Source organism: Anomaloglossus baeobatrachus, chromosome 3 (assembly GCF_048569485.1).
Source record: "Anomaloglossus baeobatrachus isolate aAnoBae1 chromosome 3, aAnoBae1.hap1, whole genome shotgun sequence".
Classification (NCBI taxonomy): Eukaryota; Metazoa; Chordata; class Amphibia; order Anura; family Aromobatidae; genus Anomaloglossus; species Anomaloglossus baeobatrachus.
In genome coordinates this window covers 84,850,167-84,867,858 of record NC_134355.1, presented here as the reverse complement: position 1 = coordinate 84,867,858, position 17,692 = coordinate 84,850,167, and the positions used below count along the sequence as shown (strand labels likewise).

Below are 17,692 nucleotides of genomic sequence, written 5' to 3'. Positions count from 1 at the left end.
TCTCCACTTTTTCTCCACTTTTTTTCTCCACTTTTTCTCTCCACTTTTTCTCTCCACTTTTTCTCTCCACTTTTTCTCTCCACTTTTTCTCCACTTTTTTTCCAAAAAAATGGAAAAAAAAGTGGAGAAAAAGTGGAGAAAAAGTGGAGAAAAAGTGGAGAAAAAGTGGAGAAAAAGTGGAGAAAAAGTGGAGAAAAAAATGGAGAAAAAGTGGAGAATTTTTTTCTCCACTTATTCTCCACTTTTTCTCCATTCTTTTTCTATGGTCGGTCTACCCATTAGCTCTGCCATGCACACTGTAGCTCTACACCTACTGCACATGTTACTTTATGATTGACATCTCTTTCGTACCAGAGCTGTCTAAGTCTACTCTGACCCAATATTTGTCATTACTATATTGTCCTTGTACTGTATTATGACATTTGTATCATGTGTTTCATTTCTTGCTGTGTTGCAATTTTTTTACTGCATCCCAATTGTACCTCTACATTGTTCGAGTTTATGTTATTGTTCTCTCACTCTTATGTGATACTGATTACTGTCATTTTTCATGATTACATGCAGATAAGTCCAATCTGACGAAGGCTCAGGCCGAAGCCTATGTCATTTGTTTTCTAATTATTTCATGAAATTCATGAAATAATAAAAAAAGGGCTTCCCTTTATTTTTGGTTCCCAGCCGGGTACAAATAGGCAACTGGGGGTTGGGGGCAGCCGTTCCTGCCTGCTGTACCTGGCTAGCATATAAAAATATGGCGAAGCCCACATAATTTTTTCAGGGGGCAAAAAACTTCTGCATACAGTCCTGGATGGAGTATGCTGAGCCTTGTAGTTCTGCAGCTGCTGTCTATCTGTATGGAGAAGAGCAGACAGCAGCTGCAGAACTACAATGCTCAGCATACTCCATCCAGGACTGTATGCAGAATTTTTTTGCCCACCAAAAAAATGACGTGGGCTTCGCCATATTTTTGTATGCTAGCCAGGTACAGCAGGCAGCCACGGGCTGCCTCCAACCCCCAGTTGCCTATTTGTACCCGGCTGGGAACCAAAAATATAGGGAAGCCCGTTTTTTTTAATTATTTCACTTATTTCATGAAATAATTAAAAAACAAATGACGTGGGCTTCGCCCCATTTTTGTGTCCAGCCGGGTACAACTAGGCAGCTGGGGATTGGAATCCGCAGCACAGGTTAGCCCGAGGTTTCTGGGCGCCTCTGCTGCGGATTTCAGTCCGCAGCCGTCCCAGAAAATGGCGCTCTCATAGAAGCGCCATCATCTGGCGCTGTATCCAACTCTTCCAACAGCCCTGGAGCCGGGTGGCTTGTTGGGTAATCATGAGTTAATACTGGCTTTGTTTTACTAGCCAGTATTAAGCCAGATATTCTTAATGTCAGGCACGTTTGACCCGGCCATTAAGAATCTCCAATAAGGGGTTAAAAAAAACACCACACAGAGAAAAAATACTTTAATAGAAATAAATACACAGACACATTAGAGACTCCATCTTTATTACCCCCTGTCAGCCCTCCACGATCCTGCTCTTCTGTCTTCTTTCTTTCTAGTGTAGTAGTAGTGATGATTGTAGTGAGGATGAGGTTCCCCAGCCCATCATGGGCTGAGGCATCTCATCCTCACTACAATCCTCACTAGTGTAGTAGTAGTGACGATTGTAGTGAGGATGAGGTTCACCAGCCCATCATGGGCTGGGGAACCTCATCCTCAGTACAATCCTCACTACAATCGTGAAGCAGCGTGCAGCCTTCACTCCGTGAGTGATCACTGCTGGCTGTCAGCGGTAACAGCGGTAACGCTGACAGACGCGTTACCATAGCAACGGTGCTCTCGGAGCCGCGGTTAGCGGTGACGTCACCGCTAACTGCGTTGCTATGGCAACGGTGATCTCCGTTAATGACCGGCTGTGTCAGCCGGTCCCTAACGGAACGGGGAGTCGACCGTGTGCTAGAGCATGTCGCCGGTACACGGCGATACACATATGTGCACCGTGTACCGGAGAGATGCACTCGCAGGTCCTACATGACGTGTCATAGTCATGTGACCAGTCTGTAGCCAATGAGATAATAGCCACGTGACTGGTCACATGGCTATTTTGACGTCACGATAGGTCCTGCATCTCTGCTGGCAGTGCAGGTCACCGGGAGGATTCAGCGATCATCGGATGGAATAGCGGCAGGAGACAGAGTGCAGAAGGGATCGCGAGGACCGGTAAGTGTTATGGCAATGTTTATTAACTGTTTGTGTACATTTATAATGCATTTTTATGTGTTTGTGATTGCCTCCCATTATAGCCTATACGTTCGAGTTCGGTTCGTCGAACGTTCGACGAACCGAACTCGAACGGGACCCCCGTTCGTCGAGCCGACCTCGAGCCGAACCGGGACCGGTTCGCTCATCTCTAGTCAGGAGTCTAGAAGAGTGGGTCATTGGAGCTTTTTCTGATGACACACACTACTTGTTACTGTGACTTCTGAGTGGGACAGACTTCCAAAGCTGGCATAGATTTTTGGAGTGGCGGCTTGCACGGGACCCAGTGGGCACATGAAAGGGAATATGCCTCTGTTTATTATTTTTAATCAATGCATGCTAAAAATAAATATATATTAAATTATAATTATTATTTTTCTATTTTACTGTTAAACAACCAATTTCAGCAATATATAGGATATAGGATAAAATAGAGACCAGAAACAAAAGCTGAGAGAATGAATGAATGAATGAATGAATGAATGAATGAATGAATGAATGACTGCATAAAGAGAAAAAAATTCCACTGAAAAAGGGATATATCAAAGTCATGTGGTAAAGTTTGTTAGTCAGACGTAGACTTATTCAACACAACTGCCAATAGGTGGCACTACAGAGTCGGCTTTCTTCCTTCTGGAGAATGATTTTCTTACAATAAGTCAATGTAAAGAAGCTAAAATTTGTGAAAAATAGCCTACCTCTTATGTAAAATGTAGAATAGAATCAAACTGAAAGGCCCTAACTTTCCTAAACTACACTAGCCTTTCTAATACATCTAATAGAAAAAAGCAGCCATCAGAGACAACAGTAACAGTCACAATTGTTAAGGGGAAGCGCTGATAACATAAAAGTAAAGGATGAGCCATTACTGACGAGCACATCTCTCTACCTCCATAGTACTATGAACAGATACTAAAGAATTGGGACAAATAAATCAGACCGAGTCTTGTTATTCAGACATGGGGCCTATGATTTCATTTTGTAGTCCAGCCGTCATTTTCTCTAAACATACTTTAATATATATTTGTTTATACCATATTTATATTTTTTTTTTCTTCATTCATCTATGCAAAAACATGAGTAAATTCACATTTTTTTCCCACATTCTAGCTTTTTGGGGAAATCTTTCAGCAGGTTGCACTGTGCTTGCTATGTGCAAGGTTAAATGGATTTCAGAGCCTGATGGGGCTGGTGTACTTGCTTGGAGTGAGGGTGGATATATGGTTCTTCCACAGTTTTTCCTGGCCATTATGGAATTTTGAAGGACCGGTGTTAGCAGACCTTGGGATGCTCATTTTGGTGTCCAGGACAAGGAGCTTTCGGGGTGGACTGTGTGTCATTTTTTTTATGCACATTTCACATTTCACTCACAATTATTTTATTCAATGAGTCAGTGCTGATATGCGATTTTTTTCCTCGATGGATTTCAGACAGAGGAAAACATGGCAGCATGCTGCGTAAGGTCGTGTTTCGCCAATGAAAGTAAATGGGTGCAAGAAAAAAATTAGACGTGACACAGACCAGCTATATCTCGTCCGATTTTTATGGATACGTTACCATAATGCAGCATAGAACACGGTAAATGGTCCTGTAGATGATTGTTTTTTAATAGTTGCTGAGAAAAAAAAAACTGCATTACATATGGATGTCATACACACAGTACAGATGCGAAGGGAGGAAAAAAATTCCAAAAATCGCACACTGACATGACATATGGAAAACCAAATGGATTTCACTTGTCCAACTTTTCCGGATGAAAATCAGACCAATATATTATACGCAGATGTGAGTGAACACTGACACTGAGAAACACGCTCACAGTTTATATAAGGAATATTCTGCTGATGATGTGTAATGTTTCCATATATATGTTAGATAAAAGTCGCGCAAAGAGGCTAAAGGGTGCTTTACTCGCTGCGACATCGCTAACGATATATTGTCGTGGTCACGTCGTTAGTGACGCACATCCGGCGCCGTTAGCGACATCGCAGCGTGTGACACCAAGGAGCGACGATCGAGCGCCGAAATGTCAAAAATCGTTGCTCATTGACACGTCGCTCCTTTTCTAAATATCGTTGCTGCCACAGGTACGATGTTGTTCGTCGTTCCTGCAACAGCACACATCGCTATGTGTGACACCGCAGGAACAACGAACATCTCCTTACCTGCGTCCACCGGCAATGAGGAAAGAAGGAGGTGGGCGGCATGTTCCGGCCGCTCATCTACGCCCCTCCTCTGCTATTGGACGGCTGCCGTGTGACGTAGCTGTGACGCCGCAGGAACCACCCCCTTAGAAAGGAGGCAGATCGCTGGCCAGAGCGACGTCGCAGGGAAGGTAAGTCCGTGTGAGGGGTGTAAGCGATGTTGTGCACAACGGGCAGCGATTTGCCCGTGACACACAACCGAAAGAGGCGGGTACGCTCGCTAGCGATATCGGTACAGATATCGCAGCGTGTAAAGTACCCTTAAGTCTAACCATACTAGTCAATCGCAATTCTTTGGCTACTTTTGTTAAAATATACAATTGTTTATTTTGAGCAATGACGAATATTTATTAGGGTTCAAAGCATTGGTTGTCATGTTGAAAAATATCGCCATTAAGGGTCTATGCAAATTTGTTGCATTTTTTGGAGCAGATTTGTCACAATTTCCAGATGCCAGCAAAGTGAATGAGAATCCTGAAGTCTCATCCACATGTTGCTTATTTTCACATTGCAGATTTGGTGCAAAATGTCAATTCTTTCAGCGTTTTTCCTACAAATTTCACCCATACTAATGTGTGAAAAATCTGCACCAAAAGCGCATGAAAAAAACGCTTTAAAAATGCAGAAAACTCGCAGTTTTGCTGCTGCATTTTTCCTACCAAGAGAACTAGAAATGGTCCAGAAATTTTTGCACCAAATACTTTCAACAGAACCTGTCACCTGGAAAAATGCAATTGAAATCTAGAAATGAGGTTAATCTGCAGGTTAATAGCGTTCTAAACCTGCCCGGAGTCTGCACATGAAACATCTTTTCCGGGAGGAAACGAACTTTAATCCTCCTGGCAGCATTCCCGGTTTCAGTCAAGGGGGCAGCGACGGAGTGGATTAAGTCACGGCTGTGTATGGAGAGCGGAAGCTGTAACGGCCCCCACACTGACTGACAGCCACTCAGTATTAGAAGCAGCTGTCAATCTTTGTAGGGGTGTGGCTACAGCTGCCACTCTTCATACACAGAGGTGACTTAACCTGAACCTGCGCCGCCACCACCTCCATCACTGAAGCCGCAACACTGCTGGGAGGATTAAAGTTATTTTCCTCCCAGCAGTGGGGTTTAATGTGAAGGCATTGGGCAGGTTTAGAATGCTATTAACCTGCCGATTAACCTCATATCTGCAGGTTAATGGCATTTTCCACTTGACAAGTTCCCTTTAACGTATGCACATAACCTAAAGAGAACCTGTCACTAGACTTTTGTTCCCTCATCGGAAAGAAGCATAATGTAGGGAAAAAGAAAGATTCCAGGGAGGTAACGTTTAGTTTACTGGGTGAAGCTCTTGGGATAGTCAGATGTTTTTGATGTAGCATATAGTAGAGCCCACACCCCTAATTAGCAACTTTCTGTATACATTTTATATTGACAGTAAGCTGGTAATCAGTGCTGGAGGCGAGGTTGGACCAGGAGTCACAGGGCAGCTAATCCAGTAATGATAATCTCCCACGGATAAATCACTTATTGTATTGAAACTACAGCATAATAAGTGACATCGCTGAAATCAGTGTCTCAGCCCCAACCTCATACTGCCTTCGGATTACATAGCAAAAATCTGTTCACAGATTCAGTTTAAGGGTTACAAATGTAAGAGCCGGATAAAAGAATATTTTCGCCATAAAGACATTCACCTGGCCAACTCTCCCTGGATGTTTCATGGCTAATCCACCACTGGAGACAGCAGCAGCTACGTTTCCATCTTGGTCAACAACTATTGCTCCAACAGTGTCCAGAGTTCCTGAGTCATTCTCCTGCGGGGAAGGAACAACAATTACTTAAAGCAATATTAACAGGTTTGCAAGGCAGACTTTAATGAAAACCGATACTACAATAAATAATAAAAGGGAAATGTAAGCATTTCATGTCAGTTGAGAAGGTCACAGAACATGCGTAGCAGCCCTCCCACTGTTTGTACTGGCATAAAATAAATAGCACACAGTTTATTAGATACACACGCCGTATTATTGTAACCTCCAGAACGCCGGCGTTGTCACAGTTACTTTATACCAACTTTTCCCCTTCTATCGTTATATAATAAGGTCATACTCAGTGCTACGCCATCAACGCAATGCAAATCAACAATGACATTCTTTGGACGGATGACGACATCTTACCTTGAAAAGTAACGCTAGGGTGAAGTACGCACTGGTGTTATACAATAATAATAATATAGTTTGTAAGACTGAAAAATCAAAGGCCTATCAAGTTCAGCTTAGTGCCCTGTAATATTGGACCACGGGAAGCAAAAACTACCATTTAAAGAGAATATGTCGGCACATTTTTACATATGGATGTTGTGATGAGGCTAAATAAGCATTTGTCCAGCAATAAAAATACCTTTTTCGTAAAGATAATGTGATAATTCGGCCATATGCAAAGTAAGTGCCAAAGAGGACATCCAAGCGCACTGACACCACCCCCACAGTGTTGATTGACAGTGCGGTGTCCTGCCCAGAGTGAGCACTATCTGAAGAGAGGGCTTGGGCATGCACTAACTGTAGGACTTTGTTTACAAACACCATTCACTTTGGGAAAAGACATACAAAATCAGGGAAAGATGGACGGGCTTTACACTGAGCCGCCAGTGTAAAGGGTGTGCCAAAAACTCTAATTAGTATATCTGATTTAAGAGGATTTTTTTAGCAGAAACTAAATTCTCCTCTAGGACTATGTTGTTAAAGGGAATCTATCACCAGGTTTTTGACACCTAATCTGAGAGCAGCATAATGTAGGGTCAGAGATCCTGATTCCAGTGATATGTCACCTACTGGGCTGCTTAGTGTAGTTTTGATAAAATCATTGTTTAATTAGCAGGAGATTATCATTAGAGGACTAACTGGCATGCTGCAGGTAGTCCAGCATATCCATGAGCTCTGTATAACTGCTAGATCTGCAGCAGAGAAAACATTGATTTATTCAAAATGACAGCAAACAGCTCAGTAAGTGACACATCGCTGTAATCAGGGTCCCTGTGTCTACATCATGCTGCTCTCAGATTGGAGAGCAAAAACCTGGTGGCAGATTCCCTTTAATTTACAATGCTTTCTGGGCCTGAGAAACTTTATCTGATCTTGAGCCCTTTTAAAAAAAAATAAAAAAAAAATAAAAAATGTAAATAAAAAAGGAAAAAAAAAAGAAAGTCATCTTACCTTTAAGATTTTACAACCACAGTATATACACAAGGTAGAAAAAAAAAATACATAGCACATCTCTGCTAAGCGGACAGGAAAAGACTTTGAAATGAAAAAGTCATTACAGAAGATCTCAATTACCCTCAGGTAGCCAGGAGCAAGTAGACTCTTGACATCCCCGCAGCCCGTTCTGGGTCAGGAGCGGCGCTGCTGGTAGTATTTACAGTAGATGAAGAGAAACAAGACAGATGACATCTTTAAACGCTTAGTAAATGTGGCATACAATCATTTCGCTTAGCAACCTGACCTCTGTGGTTATAAACATTAAAGTGCATCCAGAATTTATATGGATTCGTATTGGGCTTTATTAGGAAGGTCTTTTAATAACTCAAAAATATGGAAACAGTTTCTGTAAAAAAAATGGTAAAATGCGCCTGTGAAAAATACCAGATGATTCTTTCTGGAACAGAAATTGCTTTAAGAAGGTTAAAAAGGAAAACCTTGACTTGAATGAAAAAAAAAATATAGTCCCTGTATGAGGAGCGTTGTGTAACGCCCGGATCCTGCACCCCACAGCTACGGCCATCATGCTACGTCCAATTCATTACCGTACCAAAAGGAAATCAAGAAATTAGAGATTATTTACAACAGATGCTGCTCCATCTGGAAATGTGATAAAATAGGGACATTTTAGATTGAGGAGCAGGAATTGTTCATTACAGGTACCAACCGAAAACTTCTAAACAATATATAAAATGTAAACGTGATGGGGTTTGAAAGAGAACCTGCCAGGCGATTCATGCTGCAAACCACTGGTGGACACAGACACAAGAGGGCCCCCAGTAGGGGCTCTTTTCAGTCCAATAACACATCAAAATGGACCATTCCACTTGTTTTGGAGGTTGAAATGAGCCCCTTGACCTTTTTGGCCCCGTGCGGCTGCACAAGCTGCACCAATGATATCAAAAAACAAAAAAATATTTATCAGCCACTCTACCACCATCTGCAATTCTTGGTATAGAGAAGGGGATGCACGGATCAGAGTCCAGCTGGTCACAAGAAGAAGCAATCCAAAAAAATCCAAGAAAAATCCAGCAATCCCAAACGATAAAAAATTCCAAAACTTTATTTCTTTTTGTTTAAATTCCATGGTTAGAACGCCATTAAACGGGACCTGTCATGTAGAATATGCCTTCTGACCTATCAGCAGACGCATGTGTGCCCTAATTATACCTCCCTACCCATCCCTGTGATGTAAAATTGTGTAATATGAAAGTAATAAAAAACATATTACTTACATATTTCCTATGTAAATAGCAGATATTGTCGCCCCATGGGCGTCGCATTGACCTGTGGGCGTTTGCATGCTTTCCATGGTATCACGCCCCTGTGGGCGCGATACCATGGCTTCACATTAGCGACGTCCCCCGTCGCTCCTTCAGATCCCGCGCGTGTTTGCACTTACCATTCCCACAGCCTTCTCCTGTGAAAACATATATATCAATCAAGGAAGAAGTGAGAGGGATAGATAGAACACTAGCAGGTGGGAAGGTGCACTGAGATCCTTGGTTTCAACAGTAATTCTGTACTTAAAGACTCCCTTCATCCCCTTAACAACATAAGACGTACTGGGTATGACATACGTCACTAAAAGGGGCTTTATACGCTACGATATTGTTAATGAATTATCGTCGGGGTCACGGTGTTTGTGATGCACATCCGGCGTCATTAACGAGATCGCAGCGTGTAACACTTAAGAGCGATCTTAAACGATCGCAAGAGAGGGCAAAATCGTTTGCCGTGGAGAGGTCGTCCTGAAATAAAAAATTGTTTTCTGTTTATAAGCAATGTTGTTTGTCGTTCCTGCGGCAGCACACATCGCTGTGTGTGACACCGCAGGAGCGACGATCATCTCCTTACCTGCTTCCACCGGCAATGCGGAAGGAAGGAGGTGGGGGGGATGTTACGTCCCGCTCATCTCCGCTCCTCCGCTTCTATTGGTCGGCTGCCGTGACGCCGCACGAACCGCCCCCTTAGAAAGGATGCGGATCGCCAGCCAGAGCGACGTCACATAGCAGGTATGTGCATGTGACGCTGCCGTAGCGAACATTATCACCACTTATCGGCCGTACGACGGGGGCGGGTGCTATCGCGCTTGACATCGCCAGCAAATGATAGTGATGTCTTAGCGTGTAAACCCCGCTTTAGTCTGATGCAGGCTCATAAGATGAGCCCGCATCATTTCCGGCAGATGAAGAATGTGACATTCAGCAAAAATTTGCCTCTAACAGTCATGAGTTCGCAGCTGTTAACCTGTTAAGTGGAGGTATGTTGTTCTAACAGCTCCTTGTTGTTCCCGTGGCACCATCGTGGGATGCTGATGGATTCCCGTGACAGCTAGGGGTCTGCTGAAAACCCGTGTTTCTGTCATCACAGCACTTCTGTGAAAACCAACCCTTGGTTGACATTCATAGGAGACAGTGATTTTCGATATATGCAGCAGTATTGTATTTCTGCTGCGTATAGTACAAGTAATCGGATAACCGCAGTTTCAAGTCCCCTAAGGGGACTAACAGACTAACAAACAGTGAATAGTTAAAAAAAAAAAAGGAAAATCGTTTCCTCTTTCCCCCTCTAAAAAAAAAAACAAAACAAATTACTAAAAAAATTGTAGAAGAATACGCATATTTGATATCACTACTTACATTAAATTCCAATGTATCAAAATATAAAAAAAATATTAAGATGCATAAAGAAAAAAAATTTTTTTAAAACACCATAATTGCATTTTTTTGGCAGCCATAACACACACAAAAAAAATGTAATAACGAGTTATCAAAACATCATGCCTACCCCAAAATGATATCAATAAAAGCATTGGCTCTGGGTGCAAAAAACAAGCTAAAAATATTTGCTGAAAATTTAAAACATTGCGGTTCTCAGAAAACGGCAACACAAGCAAATTATTTATTTTTTTAAATTCTGATTATTTTTTTTGTTTACCACTTAAAAAAGACCTATGCATGTTCACTATCCATGTAATGGTACTGACCTGTAGGAGAATCATATTGTCAGGTTATTTGTACTGTAAAATTAATGCTGTAAATAAAAACAAAAAATAAAACACTATTGCAGAATTGCTCTTTTTTTGCTATTTTGCCACACTTGGAATTTTTTTTTCTGCTTTCCGAGATATCCTATGATAAAATGAATGGTGTCATTCAAAACTACAACTCGTTCCGCTAAAAAAAAAATAAATAAATAAATAAATAAAAAAGACTTCACATGGTAATATAGACAGAAAAACAAAGTTATGGGTCCTAGAATACGGGGGAGGAAAAAACAAAAGCGAAAAAAAAGACAAAATCGCTTAGTCCTTAAGGGGTTAAAGATACTTTGTTTTCTCAGATCCTTCATATTAGGCTACTTTCACACTTTAGTCGTTTCAAATCCACCAGGTCAGTCGTTGCGACGGAACGACGGATCCGTCATTTTTTAGCCGTCAACGGACACAATGGATGAGTTATTTCACAGCATTCCGTTCAATGGAATCCTGTGAAAAAACTGATCCGTCGCGTCCGTTACATCCTTTGTGCGTCCGTTTTACGACATATTTTGTGAACGGTTTGTTTTTGGGACAGCCCAATGGGAGTGCCAAACATGCTGGGCAGGCTCAGTAGAACATGACGGAATCCAGCACTGGATTCCATCGTGTGACGGATTATGGCGGAATCCTGCGCATTGCGTTTTTTTGAAGCTCAAAAAAACGTTACAGTGTCAGTTCCTTCCACCCGATGGTCAATCATTCCACAACTGATTCGTCGCGCAGCGGATGCAATGCAAGGCCATCAGATGCAATCCGTCGTTAATACATGTCTAAGGGGAAAAAACTGAATCTAGAAAAATATGTTGCAGGATGCCGTATTTTCTCAAGGCAACGGATTATGACTGATGGAAAAGACTGAAGTGTGAAAGTAGCCTACCTTCCATCCTTCTAAAAAGAAAGAAGGGTCCTTACAATTTACAATGCGTGGCCTTCTTCGCAGTGAGGCATTTTTTAATCCCTCTCCATCCACCTTGTGGCCTAATCTCTTCTGCTCTCTACTTCCTATGCATTATTTTTTGTACTTTTGGCTTTCTTCCTGGATGTGCCTCCATGTAGAACTTAGGTTTATTTTTTAAATAAATTATGTAATTATATTTCATGCTCCAAGAACTGGATGATATTTACTCTGCCCCTGGCATGGAGAATTTGGCACAACATTTTTCAAGATTTCAAGATTTTTCTTAATAAAATACTTTGAAATATATTCCTTTCAAGCAGCGTTGCTTATGAAATTCAGTATTCATCCAATGGGCTAAGAGACGGCATTTTTGACATTTCAGTCACTCCTCAGACAGCCGCAGATGTATATCAGGTGGAATGCATCTACTTTGCATTCAAAATGCACATTATGGATCTCTTCACATCACAAGGGCTCCTTGAAATGTCTGTTTTTCACATACGTGTTCCATCAGAGTTTTCCATACATAGGACACAACACATGCTTCTTGCAGACTATAGAGCCATTCATATATTCGGGTTTTGTTTTCTTTTGAGGACTTTGTGTCCGCTAAAAAAAGGAAATGCAAAAAAATAAAGAAAGAAATGTTCTTTCTTGATGTAAGTCATTGATTACAATCACCCATTCACTTTTACGGATCTACGAAAATCAGAACCACCCGTCTGCTGTCCAATCTTACCCCTTTAATTGACAGAAGCTTCACAATCTAATTTTGTTTGTCATACAGGAAAACCACTGACAGTAAAAACTCTACAGTGACGCAATGAAAATTTGGGTTCGGTCATGAGAAATGTTACATAGAATTAAAAAAAAGACCTAGGTCCATCAACTTAAACCTTTCTCCACCAATTATACATCTTTTATCACTAAATTATCCATAACCCCCAATGTTACTGGCATATGAAGTGAGGAAATCACCCAGCTTTTTTAAAAGTTGTTAGTGTCTGTCATTACTGTCTCGTGTTCCACAGTCTGACTGCTCTAACTGTAAAGAATCCTTTCCTATTTAGCTGCCAAAATCACTATTCTTCCACCTGTAGTAAGTGCCTCCTGTTCCTTAGTATTGTCTTTGGAAGGAATAAGTCATGTGCCAGTCCTTTATATTGACCACACATGTATTTATACATATGAATGAGGTATCATTTGAAACAACTTTTTTCTAGGCTAAACAAGCCCAACTTTTCCAACCTTTCATCATATGGGAGGCCTTCCTTCCCTTGTAATTATCTAGTTGCCCACCTTTGAACGAACATCTGAAAATTATTTTTAAAATATGGAGCCCAAAACTGGATCCCATATTCCAGATGTGGCCTTACAAGTGATTTATAGAGGGGTAACAATACATTGGTATCTCGAGATCTAATCTGTCTTTTTATATATCCTAAAGTCTTGTTTGCTTTAGCAGCTGCTGCTTGACATTGAGAGCTGCTGCTCAGCTTATTTGTAATGAGAATACCCAAGTCCTTCTCCTGTTCTGTAGTCCCGAGTTTACTTCCATTAAAAGTATATGTAGCTATAGGATTACTCCATCCTAGGGTCATTACTCTATATTTGTCAAAATTGAATTTCATATTCCAAGTATTTGCCCATTCAGACATCTCATCCATATCATTTTGTGATATTGTACCATCAAGGTCACTTTTTAATATTCCACATAGTTTTGTGACATCAGCAAAGACTGTTTCTTTTCTCTTAATCATATTCTCAAGCTCATTAATAAAGATTAACCCCTTAACGACCGTGGGCAGTAAAGACATGTCATGTCATGTCAAAGTCATGTGATGACTCCAGTAGCTCACGACTCAGGTCCTGTAACCAGCAACCGAGTACTGCAGGTTACAAGAGATTATCATTTCTCCCGATCTGAGCAGTGCTGCTCGATTTGGGAGAAAAGAATGAGCAATCAGCCTGCTGATCCTTATAGCCCCCTAGGGGGACTAGTTAAAAAAAAAAAAAAAAAAGTTTTGAAAAAAAAAAAATAAATAAACTTAAAAGTTTAAATCACCCCCCTTTTTGACCCATTGAACATTAAAGGGTTAAAAAAATTAAAAAATTACACACATTTGGACTTTGGTATCGCTGCGTTCAGAAATGCCCAATCTATCAAAATTTAAAATCAATTATTCTGATTGGTACATGGCGTAGCAGCAAAAAAATTCCAAACGCCAAAATTACGTCTTTTGGTTGCTGCAATTTTTGCGCAAAATGCAATAAAAGGCGATCAAAACATAGCATCTGCGCAAAAATGGTATCGTTAAAAACGTCAGCTCAAGACGCAATAAATAAACAGTCATTGAGCTATACATATTAAAAAATGACAATGCTAAAGGTTGCGGAAAATGGCGCAAAACGTGCGCCACTTTTTTTGGACAAACTTCTAATTTTTTTTAACCTCTTAGATAAAAGTAAACCTATACATGTTTGGTGTCTACGAACGCACATCGACCTGAGGCATCACAATGACTCATCAGGTGTACCATTTAGTTAACATAGTGAATAAAATATTTCAAATACAATCGTGCAATCGCACTTTTTTTGCAATTTGTCCGCATTTGGAATCATTTTGCCATTCTCCAGTACACTATATGGTAAAACTTATGGCTATTTACGGAAAAATAAGAGTTAAGGCTTTCAGAAGAAGGGTGGCGAAAAAAACCCCCTTAAAGTGTAAAATCGACCAGACATGAAGGGGTTAAAAAGAATCAGTCCTAGCACAGATCCATGCAGTCCCCATTGCAGACTATAGCCCATTTAGGGAATGTACCATCTACAATAACTGTTTGTTTCCATTTCCTTACCCATCTGCATATAACTTCCTCTAGTTCCTGTTTCTGGAGCCTCAGTATAAGGCTTCTATGTGGTATCAAATGCCTTCGCAAAGTCAAAATAAATCACATCAGCTACTTTACCAACTGTTTTGCCAAATGTTTAACACGAAAAATCAGATACGACTTAAAGAAGGCAATAAAGTAATTTTATTATAAAGGTTATAAAAAATACAAAATTATTAAAGGAAAAGTATGATATTGCATACACTTTTGTATATTCAATATACAAAAGGTTAAGTACTGTATTTTTCGTTTTATAAGACGCACTCCAAATATAGAGAGAAAAAAGGTTTTAAAAAAAAAAAAAAGGGTCCATCTTGTACTCCGGTGTTGTCTTACCATAGGAAGGCGACAGCAGTCGTGGAGAGGGGGTCACAGAAGGCAGGAGTGGTGCTGTAGTAGAGCAATGCTGTTTGCAGCATGGCCGGCTGCACTGGCTGCCGTGCTGGCTGCTGTGTGGCCGGCTATTGTGGCTGGCCGTGCTGGCTGCTGTGTGGCCGGCCGTGCTAGCTGCAGCGGGGGCATGTGGAGTAGGGCAGTGCGGGGTGAGATACTCGGTCGGCGGTGCGATCTTCAAATAATGCTGCCCAGAATCGGTACTTGCGCAGATTGAGCTCTCGGCTCAATGACAATCCAAGAGCTACATCTGCACACGCACCGACTTCAGGCGGCATTATTTGAACATCGCACTGCCGACAGAGCATCTCGCCTGCCACAGCCGGCACAGCCCCGCATCGCCGACAGAGCATCTCACCCGCCGCAGCCAGCACAGCCGACAGAGCATCTCCCCTGCCGCAGCCAACACAGCCCCGCACCTCCGACAGAGCATCTCCCTCGCCGCAGGCAGCACAGCTCCACACCGCCGACAGAGCATCTCCCCCGCCGCACCGCCCTGCTCCACACAGAACCCCCCTCAGCCAGCACAGTGCCCATTCTCCACCTCTCAGCAAGCTACATTCTGATTTTAAGATGCACCCCTCATTTTCCTCCCATATTTTTGGGAGGAAAAGTGCGTCTTATAATCCAAAAAATACGGTACTTATATCACCAAGGAGTTTTGAACATCATCTGTCTGGAACATTAGTCAGAGAATTACGATAAAGACAGAGAACTCCTGGAAGTTCCAACACTGAACCTGGTATCCCAAGGATACAGGTACACAGAGGTTCGGTCATTACCATATTTCTCTGAGCTTAAATAATGGCTGGCACAATATTACGTAAAGCTTGCTAATGTGTGGCCGGCCTTTGGGATTTGATGAATTAGAGATACAACTCAAACATCAGACAAAGGGGCAATAAACCCACATAATTCAAAACTCCCAAGAATCAACAACAGATATTTGGGTTAAATAAATCACAAGGTTTTGTCACAATGAACACATTGTCTGTCTGAATCAACAATATGTTCTAGTTTAACAAAGTATGGACTGAAAATAGCCATTTTTATATTTGCAATACACCAACATCCAGATTTGGACTTGCCTCCTCATAGAAATCCATAGTGTTGGTTACACACGACTTATCTTTCAAAGAATACATGATGGCTGTCAGTTATATAATAATAATAATATATATATATATATGTGTATATATATATATATATATATATATATATGCATATACATGTATATATATGCATATATATGTATAGATATACATATATATATATATATATATATATATATATATATATATATATATGTATAGATATATATATATGTATAGATATATATATATATGTATATATATATATATATATGTATATATATATATATATATATATATATATATATATATATATATATATATATATATGCAACATATTTCTGCATGTTATCTTTTTATTGCCCTCAAAAAATTTCCATACTACTGATGTCAAACTTACAGGACGGTAGCTGCCTGGCTCCACCCTCTTACCTTTCTTAAATATTAGTACCAGGTCAGCTATTCTCCAATCCAATGGTACCAACCCTGTTACAAGAAAGTCTAAGAAGATGAAATACAGCGGTCTGGCAATAACTGAGCTCAGTTCCCTCAATATCCTTGGATGACTGCCATCTGGCCCACGGGATTTGTCAATGTTTAATTTGCTCACATGCACGCGTACTTCCTTTTGTGTTAAACTAGTTATATCAGGTGGTGAATCTTGATTTTTGCCATGTTGAATGGTCCCTGGAACAGTCAGTTGGTGAACACGGATGAAAAGTGCCTGTTTAATATCTCAGCCTTTTCTTTGTCCTCTATAATTATCTTGTTATCATCATCATCTGAGGGGCAGATACCATTTGTTTTTTCTTTTTGGCATTGATTTACTTATAAAAAAATGTAGAGATTTATTTTAATGTCACTGGCAATTTGTGTTTCAATAGCTAACTTTGCTAGCTTGATTTGTTTTTTTAAATTTCCTATTGAGATCTTTATACTCCTAAAATTCTATTTCTGATTTCTCATCCTTCAAAGTTTTGAAATCTCTTTGCTTTTGTCTTAATAATCTGTACTGTTTCTTTTTATTCCTGTACATTTTTATTACCAGAGGGTATCAGCTACAGGATTCTACTAAGATATCTTTAAACATGTACCATTTATGTTTGGTGTCCCCATTTACCATGACATGGTCTCAGTATACACAATTCAGTTTACACAAACTCTTCCCTTAATGTGCTGAAATCAGCTTTCCTATAATTCCAGGTTTTTCATTTCCCCTTTGAAATGGTTTAATGAATATTACATTGAAACCTATCATATTATGGTCGCTGCATCCCAAATGCTCACGAACCTGTAAATCTGAAATTGTATACAATCTATTTGACAGGACCAAATTCAGAAAATTATCTCACCTGGTTGGTTCATCTACTAAGAGAGAGGTAACTGTCTTGAACTGCGGATAAGAACTTGCAGCTTTTAGAACAACCAGAAGATTCTATGTCCCATTGAATATCTGAAATCCCCGATAATAAGGGCCCTATTATTTTCTGCTTTTTTAATTTGTTCCAGCATTTCATCCTCTAGCTGTTCACCTATATTAGGAGGTGTATAGGATCAAACTTCAATTAGCATTTTTCCGTTACCGCCCTCCCCACATATATTTATCAATTCACATTGTCGCAGCTCCCTCCCCAATATCGTCACTGAGCACAAATCTTTAGTTAGATTT

General features: G+C 40.6%; 1 protein-coding gene across 2 annotated transcripts in view; it reads right to left on the bottom strand.

Moving 5' to 3' along the window:
- The window catches only part of TASP1 (taspase 1), a 231,985-nt gene that overhangs the window by 98,681 nt on the left and 115,612 nt on the right, over window positions 1–17,692 (bottom strand). For both annotated transcript variants that reach the window (XM_075338063.1, XM_075338064.1), the window contains exon 10: window positions 6,145–6,264. In XM_075338063.1, coding sequence (XP_075194178.1) covers window positions 6,145–6,264 — 120 coding nt within the window. The remainder of the gene's footprint in view (window positions 1–6,144; window positions 6,265–17,692) is intronic.